General features: G+C 37.0%; 1 protein-coding gene across 1 annotated transcript in view; it reads right to left on the reverse strand.

The window, feature by feature from the left end:
- Positions 1-1,098: 1,098 nt before the first annotated feature.
- Positions 1,099-14,573, reverse strand: part of GALAK (galacturonic acid kinase) — a 76,494-nt gene continuing 63,019 nt past the window's right edge. Inside the window, exons 9-14 of the mRNA XM_090011019.1 lie at positions 6,077-6,252; positions 4,330-4,370; positions 4,205-4,233; positions 2,662-2,731; positions 2,444-2,533; positions 1,099-1,466 (exon numbers count right to left, since the gene is read on the reverse strand). Coding sequence (XP_089867145.1) covers positions 1,222-1,466; positions 2,444-2,533; positions 2,662-2,731; positions 4,205-4,233; positions 4,330-4,370; positions 6,077-6,252 — 651 coding nt within the window. The 3' untranslated portion in view covers positions 1,099-1,221. The remainder of the gene's footprint in view (positions 1,467-2,443; positions 2,534-2,661; positions 2,732-4,204; positions 4,234-4,329; positions 4,371-6,076; positions 6,253-14,573) is intronic.

Genomic DNA, 14,573 nt, shown 5'->3' on the forward strand with positions numbered 1-14,573 from the left:
TCTCCAAATAAATTTGTCCCAGGGACAAATTGCATTTCAAGACTTGTTTTCCTATGCAACCAAATGCACCCTTTGGCTTTAGTCTCATACATCAGAACTACGGCGGTGGTTACCCATGTGGTCAGCAGGGGCCTGTGTTTAGCTGAAGGCTATGGATCAAATCCAGTTGGTGCATGAGGGTTGTCATTGTTTAGCATGGTTGGGGCACACAAGACTGGGTGGTGGTATCCTCAACCCAGAGTTTTACCTTGCACGGAGGCAGGCCCATTAAGTGACCTAGTTCTCGTTGAAGGTTTCCCTTCACACAAAAAAAAACTTAAGCCTCATCAGTTGACTAGTACATGCACACAGGCAGTGCATGTACAGATTGGAAAAAGGAACCCATTAGTTGGATGGTGCATATATTGTTAACTAGATTATTCCTTGGGGAAATGATGAAGTGCCACATTCAGGTTTGGCACCCTGTTTAAGAAGTGAACAGTGGATGGGGAGAAAGGATGGGAAAGACTTCCCTGTATGGTTGTATCCCATGTGATTTGAAACCACAGAAGTGAACAGTTTCATGTCATTCTTATGAAAAAGACTTTACTTTCATAGGAAATAAGGCCTCTTTCCTACAAAGAGTGAAACAAAAACACATCTATGAGAAATATATGATTGGACCTATGTAATAAATGCAGAAAGCAGCTTTCTTTCAAAATGGAATCCATACCTTCCCCCTTGGGGAAGCACTTTCCCTCCAAAATGGCTCTTTCAAAGGAAAGACTTCCCTTAAGTGGGAGTCTAACAAACAGCCCCTATCTGATTCAGAGGCATGTGATTCTAAATCACAAGGTGGAATATGTTATTTGAAACCATGAGATATGAGTAATTTCACTTCCATTTCTCATAGATGTGTTAGTTGGGAATTCCATTCTCTCATTTGTATGAGCCTGAATCTCACGATATGGGACATCCAAACTCTCTCTCTCTCATTGGAACTAAATCCCATCCCACCATGATGTCAGCACTATCTGAGTCTGAAGCTGACGACCTTTGCCCTCTAGTGAAATGAAGTGCCACATTCAGGTTTGGCACCCTGCTTCATGATCATGATCATGCAGGTAAAGCTGTTGCTTTTTCATGCTAAGATGGCAAAGACTTTATTTGCATTGGGGGTACACGCCATTGACATACACGTCATTGACAACAAATAAAAGATAGGAGAAAAGACACATTTCATCAGATTACATGAGCGCTCTCCCCTGCATCACAAATTAATACAGCCCTATCATCACTGAGTTGTTCTGCTAACTGTGGCTGAAGAATTCTGTATTCGAACTTGATGAACGCCACAGCTTCGGCCGCACGGTCAGCAGCAACAAATGCTAAACAACATCCTCGAAATCCAGCTCCACTGAATCTTGTGCCAAACACACCAGGTGCCCTCAGAATTGTTTCATACAATTGTATTAGTGGCTCACAACCTATCGAGTGACAAGAAAAGAAGAGCCTAAGCGCATTATAAGTCGTTCAGCCATGCAAGCCTCTTTTTGAGAGAGAGGGAGAGAGATATGTTTCATTCTACTCAATATCAGCTTGCTGAGCCATGTAACACTCTAAATGGCTCCACCATGCAAAAAATGCTTGTTAACTCCAACAATGACCAACCGAGAAAAGAGTACAATGCATTGGAATGACGCTATGGCATAACTTGAGATGTGAGAAGGGGCCTTAATGAAATAAAGTGACCCATGGCAGAGGCAGATGTCAAGTTTTCCTCCGGGCAGAGCTAACAAGAGAATTAAACAGCTACAATTGTAAAACCGGGTGCATCGTCATGTTCTTGTTCGTCGTTGTATATTTTGAAATCAAGCTACACAAATTTAATGCAGGTGTACCAAGTGCATGTGGGCTTAGGATGTGTTTGTTTCCCATGGATCTTTGAGGAAATCCAGGGATATGCCTTGATTCGATCCACACTCAAAATGGAGGGATTTCAGATCCTCGGATCTAAGATCCCCACCACAGGCCAACCCCCCCCTCAAATCCATGGATTTAAATTCTGATGGAGGGGGTTCAGGCTAGATATCTGAGGATCTCCAGTCAAGATCCAGATCTGAGGGATTCAAATGCAACCTAAGAGAAATGTTCATAGAGATAGAGAATTGTTGTTTGAGATAGCTTGGCCATGTGACATGGACAAAGGATGGACAAAAGGGTCAAATAAATAGGTTTAAAAAAGTAAGGAGAAGGCATATGATCTAAAGAAATGAAAGATTGTGGCATAACTCAGGTTTGAGTTTTAAATAGGATGGAAACAGAATCCTCTAGACAATCCTATGTAGGTAGGATAAGGTCCAATGATGCATATGTGTGCGCATGCATGCACTCACCAATATGCAAGTACATGATTAGAATTGTCATTCATAAGTGTAAGAGATTACCATGAGTTTTAACTCACCGCACTCATAATTCTGGATAGAGCTTAGACCAGATTCTGAAACCAGCTTTCCAAATTCCTCCAACTTGCCCAGACCCCATGCTTTAAGGCCTGAAAAGAGTGCTATGAGTCACAAAACATTTCTTAAAGGCCTCACATACGAAACCACAAGGAGAAACAGTTAATGATTGAGACCTTTCAACCATAAAATTGAAAATCAAATTTTCAATGAATACTACCTTCAGCAACTCGAAGATTTTCAGAGAAATAATGCTCTGCTCTTTTAGCTAGAACTACATCCAACTTATCCTGAATTTTAGTAAGAGAACAAGAAATCAATGGCTCAGTATCTAATATTTGCTGAAATGCATTTCCATAGGAATGTCCTTATTTATATATACAGCTTTTGTACTACTAAAATCAGAAGAAAAAAAAGAAAATCATGTTTTTTGGTAATTAAAAAAAAGGAATTACTTTAGAAAACAGATGTATAAAAAATAATTAACCACTGTCATCTCAATTCTCAAAAAAGAAACGTACAGTGTAGATTTCATAAAGATATGACACTACTGCCGGTCATATGGTGAAGATCCTGAGTTTAGGAGATGCAACAGTAGAGATAGTAGATAGATGGTGCTAGTTATAGTAGATATAGCAAGAACTTGTCCTAGAGGACCAAATGTACACTTTCAACTGTAGAATCCTATTCTGTATGGATGTGTCCATGTGTACAGGGGACAATCCTATGTGTGAGTGTGTGTGTGCCTGTGTGTGCAGGGATATGATCCTAGTTATAGTAGATATAGCAAGAACTTGTCCTAGAGGACCAAATGTACACTTTCAACTGTAGAATCCTATTGTGTATGGGTGTGTCCATGTGTACAGGGATGATCCTATGTGTGAGTGTCTGTGCAGGGATATGATCCTATGCTCATGAGTTTATAGGGTGGCAAATACATTCACATGATTTGGCCATGGTAATACTAGAAACTGGTGGGTTTGGCACCATCTTAAAAGGACAACAATCCCTCTACTATATTCACCATCACCACAGCAAGAAACTGATGTTAGCACACCTTTTCACAAGAATGCCCGCAAAAGGCATGCTCTGATAGTTTTTTGTTTAAGGGACACTTGAACTGATAGATATCAACAAAAGCTTACTCGGTTCTCAGTTATTAGAACTTGATAAATGATAATTATACAATTTCATATTTTAAGAAACAGCACAATTGAGGGCCTACACAGTCCCTAAGAAGGTAAAATTCCAGTCACAAGAAATTCTCCAGCAATTACTTCCCAAAAATGAAGATTAACCCGATACTCCAAGGTGGCACCATTTACCATGCGCAGGAGGCAGCTCCATGCAGAATGAGAAGACTCCTACAGAAACGTAGTCCAACACAACCCCCACCTTCACACCACCCCCCTGGCCTTCAGAGAAGCCACTTTTCACAGAGAAAATGGTGCCCATGTCTTAACACACGTGGGGGCCATGGAGATGGTGCTATTTCCACAGGAACAGTGGTAATTCCATGCCATGCAAAGACCGCCTAAAAGAGGAATCCCATCCCAGAAAATCATTTTGGTTATATTTCAGCATGTTTGATGCAGTATAATATAAACGATACATAAACACTTGGGCTCATTATTCATACTGCATATGAAGTCATCCTGCCTGCTACTTCAAGGAAAATAGAATCCTATGCATCATATTCAAAATATAAAAAGCATAACATGAGGATATTAAAGCTTCAGTTAATTCAAGGATGACATAATTACCTTGTGATCTTTGTACTCATCAAAGCCAACTGTTAAAAAGAGAACAACGTCATAAAAGTCCGTTCTTAAGAACCATATGGGTCAATAAGTCACAAATGCTGAAACAAACACAAATTGAAGCTAACCATTGCAAAGAAGAGGCTCGAGCTTTCCTTTGCCAGATGCTCTGCAAATAGGCCATACTTCAATGCAAATAACAGACAGTAGGATTTTGCAATAGATATAATAAGATGAATTAGACTATAAGTTTATCATACTGAAAAAAAGGTGAATTAGACTATAAACTTGTCATACAGACAAAACTACTACAAAATGCAACATGTTTATCAACACGGAACAACTGATGAGAAGCAAGGGCAGTGGTGCACGTCAAAAGAGACTGCTAATCGCACTAGTTCAAGTGCACAGTCATCTAAACCAACTATGTACATAAATCATTAAATGTAAGGGACACCATATTTTCAATTTCAAATTATTGGTACATGCTATTTTTTAGATGTGAACCAAGACTCAATAAACATGAAAAAACCAGGTTAGCAGAAAAAGGTCTACAAATTATGTAAATTATAGATGTCGAGTCTCCATAAAGTAGTTAGGCAATGCCTGCAAATATACTGACAAGTTGATGTACTAGCACTTGGCTTATAGTTGTGATCAGATCATGACTTAATAAAAATACAAGTTCACAAAATAGCATTTGGTTTATCATCATGTCTGCCAATAACAAAACTTGAGTTGTCTATGAATACATCTCCAGATGCTCATTGGCAAGAAACCTTCCACTAGAAATTCTGGTATAAAAGGCCCTTGAAATCACAAGAAATATATAACTTTTTAATGGGGAGTTTTGGTGAATTCTGTCATCATTACTTCACCATACTAGGACAAACATACCAAAATTGATGTGCAATAACAAAATGGTAGTATTCAATCCAACATTCTCCCCCAATCTATGGAACAAAAAAAAAAATAAACAGCAAGCATTATAGAAAACCAACCTGACTTTTTTGCTATGAAAATTTCAATATATATATATATATATATATATATATATATATATATATATATATATATATCACACTTGCATAATAGAGTTATGCTACCACGAAGTTCTTTAAAATGGCCAGTCAACCTTCGTGAGAACTCAGACTGCTCCTAGGTACCTGTAGTTTTTCTTTTATATAAATTTGCACTCTGTTATATACCTACGATATAATATTAATAGTATCAGATATGGACACACCCCCATGCACTGGTCTACCTTTTGAGAATACCCTGTTCCCAACCTTTACCTATGTAACTATGTTGCACTGAGTAACCATGTATCAGTATCCACATGACACCCTTTAAACTGAGATTTTCAACGAAGAAAACCTAGGGAAAGAGAATTTTATGCAAATACATTAGCAAGATATATGATTTTGGTTTATACCAATATGCAAAAATATATACAAAAGACATCCACACATATACAGGTTACTGATAAAGCAGAATCTTACCATGTTCAACTGTGCACTTTCCCCTAATAAAAAAAGTTTGAGTCCTACTGATTTTTCAGAAACCATTAAAAACTCAGAATCAAGAAAATCATTTTTCATTTTAGAAAGACAAATTTCCAACCATCTCCGAACATACATTGGCAGATGATTCACACCTTCAAATGTGTATAGACTTTTTAAGGATAAATTATTGTTCATGATTGAAAATATCACACAAAATATGAACACAATTTCAGAAAGGATCCACCTAAATAAAAGATTTGTTTAAAAAAGAAATCATATATATGGTCATCCTAGTCTTACAAGAGCAATAAGCTGAGATAGGAAAAATAGCATGGAACTTTATGTTGGCAACAAAGTTATGAAATCTTACTCCAAAAGAACTCTAGCAGCCTCTCGACATTCAGAAACTCTGCAGTTATATCCTGGATTACTTGGTAAAGCATGCTTCAGACCAGAAAATGCCAATAATATTTTAAAGGCTTCCTGTCCTTTGACATCTGGATTTCCTTCCATTTTTGGCAGAGATATAAGACTATATTCCTTAGTCTACAAGCAAAATGATAAATCCATGTTAACTGTTCTTATAAAAAATGGTCAATCAAACAAATAACACCTAGTTTAACATTTAGTCCTCAAAAATTTCAAATCCATATAAGGTATTTAAGCCCCATTGGCAGAAACTTCACAAAACTCACATTTTACATATATACCTGTAATGAAATGGTGGTCTTCAACAAATGCACAAATAACTCACAAACAAGTGTCTATTGGAGACACTACAAGCATGACCCTTGAAAGGGTATAAAAGGAAGAACACTTGAAAAATAAATAATACTTTATTCATGAACAAAATGCTTAAGAAGCATTATACTTTACATTGAAGGGGTTCACCCCTATATATACAAAAAAGTGGAAGAGAGAGGAGAGCTCATTTTGAGCTCTCCAAAAGAGACGTTGGATTCCAACGTCTCTTAATATAGCTGTTGGACTACAGTCCAACAACATTTATTATTATAGTTGTTGGACTATAGTCCAACAACATTTATTATAGCTGTTGGACTACAGTCCAACAACTATTTGCACAGTCAAGTTCCAACAGGAACTTGACTGGATCAAATATCTAGTTTCTATTGAACTAGATGCTAAAAAAGAAAATAAAGAAAAATAATAAAAGAAAATAATAAAAGAAAATATAATAATATTAAATAATATATATATATATATATATATATATATATATATATATATATTACAGTTTACATTTTAACACTCCCTCTCAAACTTACGGTACAATGAGCGAAAGTTTGTCTAAGAGGAAGTGAAATCTGGGAGCAGCGAGAGGCTTGGTGAAGAAGTCTGCTAATTGATATTCTGATGTAACATATGGCAGATCAATGGTTCCATGTAAGTATTCCTCTCTGACATAGTGACAGTCCATCTCAATGTGTTTAGTGCACTCATGAAATGTTCGGTTGCTTGCAATATAGATCGCATTTTTGTTGTCACAGCACATCTTTGAAGCTTGCGTTGCTTTAGCTCCCATATCCGCTAGCAATCGTCTGAGCCAAACAACCTCCATAGTGGTGGTTGTCATGGCTCTGTATTCAGCTTCGGTGGAGGAAAGAGAGACTTTCTGCTGCTTCTTGCACTTCCATGAAATTAAGGTTTCACCTAGGAACACACAAAAAACAGTAGTTGAGTGTCTATTATTGGGATCACCTCCCCAGTCAGCATTAGTATATGCAATTAAATTTAATGAAGATGAAGCAGACAAGAAGAGTCCTCGTGAAAGAGAGGATTTTAAGTATCTAATAATACGCAAAATCGTTCCCATGTGCACGGAGGTGGGAGCATGCTGAAACTGACTGACTGTATGAACCACATGAGTTATATCTGGCCTAGTAATGGAAAGATAAGAAAGAGCTCCAACAAGCTGTCTATAAGGAGTAGGATCATCAAGAAGTTCTCCATCATCAATTTTCATTTTAACATTGACAACTTCTGGAGTGTCTACTTTCTTATCATCTGTAATTCCAGACCTGGAAACGATATCAAGAACAAATTTAGATTGAGATATCAAATACCCCCGAGGGGAATAAGCAACTTCAATGCCTAAAAAATATCTTAATAAACCTAAGTCAGTCATTTCAAAGTGAGTTTTAAGAAGAGATTTGATATTTGTAACTCCCTGTTTTTCGCCTCCGGTGATGATCATATCGTCCACATAGAGAAGAAGAATAATGATGCCTGCATCAGATTTCTTAACAAACAAAGCAGTGTCAGTTAAACAAGGTTGAAAACCAATATCAAGCATAACATGACTAAATCGGTCATACCAGGCTTTTGGAGCCTGTTTAAGACCATAAAGAGCTTTTTCTAGACGAAGAGCTTTACCCTTAGGGATACTAATACCAGGTGGGGCTTCTATGTATACTTCTTCAACGAGATTCCCATTCAGGAAAGCATTTTTGACATCTAATTGAAAGATAGGCCATGTTCTAATGGAGGCCAAGGCTATTAAAGTTCTAACAGTGGTCATACGGGCCACAGGAGCAAATGTTTCTTCATAATCGATGCCATACTCTTGGGCATATCCTTTTGCTACTAAACGGGCCTTATATCTTTCCAGGGTCCCATCACTTTTGGTTTTGACTTTGTATACCCACCTACAACCTATAGGTTTCTTACCCGGAGGAATATCTTGTATCGTCCAAGTATTGGCCTTTTCTAGTGCATCCAATTCTATTTTCATGGCTTCTATCCATTCTATATGATTTTTTGCTTGAGAATAGGATGATGGTTCAACATATGATTGTATTAATGTAATGGCGGCCTTATACGTGGGTGAAAAAGATTCATAAGACACAAATTTTTCTGGAGGTTTAGATATTCTAGACGTTCTTCTAGGTGAGACTTCAGAGTATTTTTGTAATGCACATGGAAGATTTTGCTCTCTACGTCTTGAATATTGTAGACTAACATCCCTATGGATTTGCTCTTCATTATCATCATTTTCAACAACAATAGGACTTTGATCATTGTCAAGGTCACATCCAACATCACATTCATTGGATTTTGAAGTTGGATCAATTAAAAACGAGTATTCAGTGACATCCTTGGATTTTTCAAATTCAAAGAAGCTTTCTTTTTCCAAAAAAGATACATTTCTTGACACATATAATTTGTCATTTTGAAAATCGAAACACCTGTAGCCTTTTTTATTATCAGCATATCCTAAAAAGGCACATGGGATTGCACGAGGAGAGAGTTTGTCATTTCTGTTGGTGAAAACAAAACATTTGCATCCAAAGACTCTTAATCTAGAATAATCTGGAGTTAAATTAACAAGCTTTTCTATTGGAGTTGTATTCTTTAACGAGGAAGATGGCATCCTATTAATGAGGTAGGTGGCAGTTAGGACCGCTTCAACCCAAAAACTTTTTGGAACTTGATTTGCAATTAGCAATGTCCTAGTAGTTTCCATAATGTGCCGATGTTTGCGTTCGGCTAGGCCATTCTGTTGTGGAGTGTGTGGACATGATCTTTGATGTGTAATACCATGTAAATTGAGATAGTCTTTGAATTCGTTGGACATAAATTTTCCCCCTGAATCAGTGCGAAAAACAGAAATATCATTTTGAAACTTATTTTTAACCATTTTATGAAATATTTGGAAGTTAGCAAAGACATCAGATTTATGTTTAAGAAAATAAATCCAAGTATATCTAGAAAAGTCATCAACAAAAATGACATAATATGTATAACCACCTTTGGAAATAACTGGTGCGGGGCCCCAAACATCCGAATGTATTAACTCAAGTGGTCGTGAGGAAACAAAAGTTCTACTAAGAAATGGTAACCTTTTCATTTTGCCAAGAATGCAGTCTTTACAAGAAAAATTTTCAGAATTACAAAATTTTTCTAAACTTGGAAAATATTGAATTTTAGACATATGAGAATGGCCAAGCCTTTTGTGCCATAAATCCAATTCTAACTTCTGAATATTATAACAAAATGCATTCTTGGGTAATTCCAAAAAGTCCATGTAATAAAGTCCTCATTCTCTATGGCCTTCCCCAATCAGCTTCCCTGACTGGCGATCCTGTACCCAACAACCATGAGAAGAGAAGGAGATATTACATCCATAATCAGATATTTACGAGACAGATAAGAGATTCAAATTAAGTTTAGGGATATATCTAACTTCTGGGATAAAAAATCTTTTGGATTTTTGAAGATTTTCAAAACATCCTATTCCTTTTACTTCAAGAGATGTGCCATCAGTTGTAAAAACCTTTGACACACTTGAGTTATTTTTAAGACATTCGGATAGACTATTAACATTTGGGATCATATGAAAAGAAGCACCAGAATCTAAAAGCCAAGGAAAGTTACCTGGACTGGAGAAAGATGCAACTGCCGCTCCAGTTGAGGCTTCGGTTGAGGAGGATACCCCTTTGAGAAGAGGTTGAAGGATTTCCATCAGTTGAGCCATAGACACAGGTGCATCTTGATCTTTTGACTCAGATTCAACAGATGCAACTCTTTTTTCTTCTCTTCTTTTTAACTTTGGACATTGAGGCCTATAGTGCCCCGGTTCATGACAATGATGACAAATAACTTTTCTTTTATCAAAATCGCTGTTTTGCCTTCCAAAATGAGGCGGCTTGTAAGTACGAGTATGATTCCCCGGTCTAGATACAGCTAAAACGGAGTCATCATCAACTTTTGGAGTACTTTTTCTAAGTCTATTTTCCTCCATAGTGAGCTCTTCTATAGTATCAACAATAGAAGGAATTTTTCCACGATGTAAAAGGGCCGATTTGGTGGATTCAAACTCCGGCCTTAGACCATTCACAAATTGATAGAAATGTTCCGTATCGAGTTGCTTTTGGCGAAGCTCGATGTCTTCGGCACAATGTCATTTGGGCTCAAGAAGAGTCAACTCTTCCCAAAGTTCGGACAACTCATTATAATATTCTCGAATAGTTTTATCTTTTTGAGTCATTGTCCGAACTTTATCTTGTAAATTGCATACATGTGCAATATCTTTAAGGGAATACATGTTTTTGAGGTATTCCCAAGCCTTATCGGCATGCTCAAACTTAGTTAGACTAGAGCATTTTTTAATGTCTATGCTATTGATGAGCCATGACATAATTTTTGCATGCCTTATCCTCCATTCTTTCCATTTCTTTTCATAAGTGGCTAACGCCTTACTCTTCTCTTCTTCCGTTAGAGGAACCTCTTTATCACCCTCTTTCTTGGTAAGAGATAGTTTAGGTTCCAAATCGGAACCATCCACTATACCCCATAAACCTTTTCCCCAAATGTGGTGCTTCATAATCGAAGCCCACATTACATAGTTAGTATCATTTAGCTTCATAGGAATGATGGTGATCTTATCATTGTCATCCATCTTTTACAAGGGTAAGAGAGAAATAAATAGGAGGAGAGAGAGAGAAAAATAAAAAGAAAAGAAAAAGAATAGACAAAGGAATAAGAGAGGATACAAAACCAATTTTTTTTGTAGCACAAGTTCGCCTTTCTTCAAACAAATCTTCTTGAGCCAAGAACAAGGTGATGAAACACCTTTTGTAAATGTGACACGGAAATCGAGGCAGAAGCACTTCAAGATCTAAGCATTTCGTAGCTCTGATACCATGTAATGAAATGGTGGTCTTCAACAAATGCACAAATAACTCACAAACAAGTGTCTATTGGAGACACTACAAGCATGACCCTTGAAAGGGTATAAAAGGAAGAACACTTGAAAAATAAATAATACTTTATTCATGAACAAAATGCTTAAGAAGCATTATACTTTACATTGAAGGGGTTCACCCCTATATATACAAAAAAGTGGAAGAGAGAGGAGAGCTCATTTTGAGCTCTCCAAAAGAGACGTTGGATTCCAACGTCTCTTAATATAGCTCTTGGACTACAGTCCAACAACATTTATTATTATAGCTGTTGGACTATAGTCCAACAACATTTATTATAGCTGTCCAACAGCTATTTGCACAGTCAGGAACTTGACTGGATCAAATATCTAGTTTCTATTGAACTAGATGCTAAAAAAGAAAATAAAGAAAAATAAAAAAAGAAAATAAAAAAAGAAAATATAATAATATTAAATAATATATATATATATATATATATTACAGTTTACATTTTAACAATACCTACATAAATTTATATATGTGCACATTTGTACACACAAACACACACACACGTGTGCACAGACACGCAAGCCTATGATAAGAAGATCCAAACGGTGAATCAGTTCATGATAACAGGAAGAAGAGTATTATAAAGGTATAGAGGAAGACTGAATTGTATTATAATGGTAAACTATGAAGGCAACGAAAGGACAAAATGCTTTATGCAAGATGTCTCCTTCAATTTGAGTTTAATGCTTTACACCATGAGAAGTTTCATTTCTTATGCAACAAGAAATTTATACAGCAGACAAATCAGCAGGTGGTTACTTCAACTTTCCGAAAACAAAGAGAAGAAAAAACATCAATTGTATCTCATACTAAGTTAGCCTTTATTATGATACTTATGGGTCATATATTTAAAATTAAATGCCGTCCTTAGGCTCTGTCTGGAAACTGGTAGTCAGAGGGAGATTATGCATTTGGAAAAGCAGCAGCTGTCAAATCCTGGATTTGTCAGCCATCACCTTGAGAACTTGGTAGTTACCAAATCCAGGATTTGGTGCAAATACGAAGGTGATACAATTTCACTTCCTTCCCCAAATGCAGAAACTCCCATCCCTGCTGCCAGTTTCCAAACAGCCACCACCAAGGTAGTTTTAGCAGGTTTCTACCAAATGCATAAACTCCCATCGCAGCTACCAGTTCCCAAACAGAGCCTTAATCCTCTTTATAACATCTTTTTTGTTCCTTTATGGTATTAGCACAATGCATTGCCTAAACACCCATTTCACTTTTCAGAGAAGTCTTGGTTCAGTATTTACATATTTGTTCTGTATCCATGGGACATGCAAAATGCCAAGGAACTTTATTCAGTAAAATGATACTGTAGAATAAGATTCCCCCCAAATGAAACAAAAACCTACTAAGCACGGACAATTATCTGTTTGTGTGCCTGAGTTGCTATAACTTCCATAGCTGGGGCCAAGTATTGTGCCTGTTCTATTTAAAAGAACATATAGAAAACCCTGAATATATGGAATGTCGGTTTAGTAAGCAACGCAGTAGTGATGAGAGTGTAGTGAAGCTTGGCGAGCAAGAAATATCGATGGATCACTGTTTCAAATATTTGGGATCTATCATTCGAAATGATGGAGAAATTGATGGAGATGTAAACCATAGGATAAAGGTTGGGTGGATGAAATGGAAAAGTGCAACTGGAGTGTTGTGCGATCGTAGAATGCCATTGCGGTTGAAGGGAAAGTTTTATAGGACGACAATTAGGCCTGCTTTATTATATGGTACGGAATGTTGGGCGGCCAAGAGACATCATATTCAAAAAATGAATGTAGCTGAGATGCGTATGCTTCGATGGATGTGTGGAAATACAATAAAAGATAAGATTCGAAACGAGGAGATACGTAAGAAGGTAGGCGTTGCATCCATTGAAAATAAGATGAGAGAAAATCGTTTACGGTGGTTTGGACATATTCGGCGAAGGCCTAATGATGCTCCAGTTAGAAAGATGGACAAATGAAAAAATATATTAGTCAAACGAGGTTGAGGTAGGCCGAAGAAGACTTGGATGGAGATGATAGGAAAGGATATGAATGCTTTGAACCTCACCGAGGACATGGCATTGGATAGAAATGATTGGAGGAGAAGGATTCATGTGGAGGACCCAGAATGATTTTCTTTTTTGGTTCATATCGCCGACCCCAATTGTTTTGGGATGAAGGCGTAGTTGTTGTTGTTGTTGTATAGAAAACCCTGAAAACCCCTAATATTGTATGCAACTTTTTTCTGCATCCACACGATATGCACAAGTGCTGAACGCCCATCAATTTTATTTACTGATAGATATTAAGCCAGATGAAAACAAAGCCTACTACTGTTTGTGTGCCTAAGCTGCTACGACTTGTTATAGCTGGCTCGAGGAATTGTGCATGTCCTTCTTAGAAGAACAAAATAGAAAATCCACATACTTAACTAAACTCATAATAATTCTTCTACATTAACAAGAGAAAAACCAGAGAAAAAGATCCTTCAACTTCTTGTAATTTCCTTTGCAAATGCATCAAAAAGGCCTCTAGTACTCAACAAATTTTAACCATAACTGTAAAACTTTGGAGATCAGTGTAATATCATAGAGGAACATGGTGTAACTCTTTTCAAGCCTAATGTGGTTACATTTAGTATATGTCCAAGAAACATATCTCAAGTTTGATCCACAAGCATAGGTCAAGTTTGACCTACAAGCAATCAGCATTATAAGAACTCCACCTACATCTCTGTTTCTTGTCAACAAAATGCCCCAAACTATTGCTTGCCCCCAACATGTGAATTAATCCTCACAGGTCAAGGACAAAAAAATATGAGGTGAAACAGAACTAGTAGCAGCAGTTACCTACTTTTGTGAATTTTCACTCCATATATTTTTAGAGGTGTTCCTTGTACAAGGTTAAGTGGCTTCACAACATAGACATTCACGATGCCACTCCCAGCCACTATATATCAACCACAGGAGTCATCTAACATAAAAGACTGACTTGATGAGTCCTTGATCATGTCATTAGGTCAAAAAAGTAAGTTGGCCAAGACTGTCAATGCATGTCGAAGAACATTTTATCAGTTAACGTCGAATTTGTCTGTGATTAGGTCGATCAAAAAGTTAAATATGAATTAAGACTCTACTCACATTAGTAA

Source organism: Nuphar pumila, chromosome 6, assembly GCF_984573655.1.
Source record: "Nuphar pumila chromosome 6, dmNupPumi1.hap1.1, whole genome shotgun sequence".
NCBI lineage: Eukaryota > Viridiplantae > Streptophyta > Magnoliopsida > Nymphaeales > Nymphaeaceae > Nuphar > Nuphar pumila.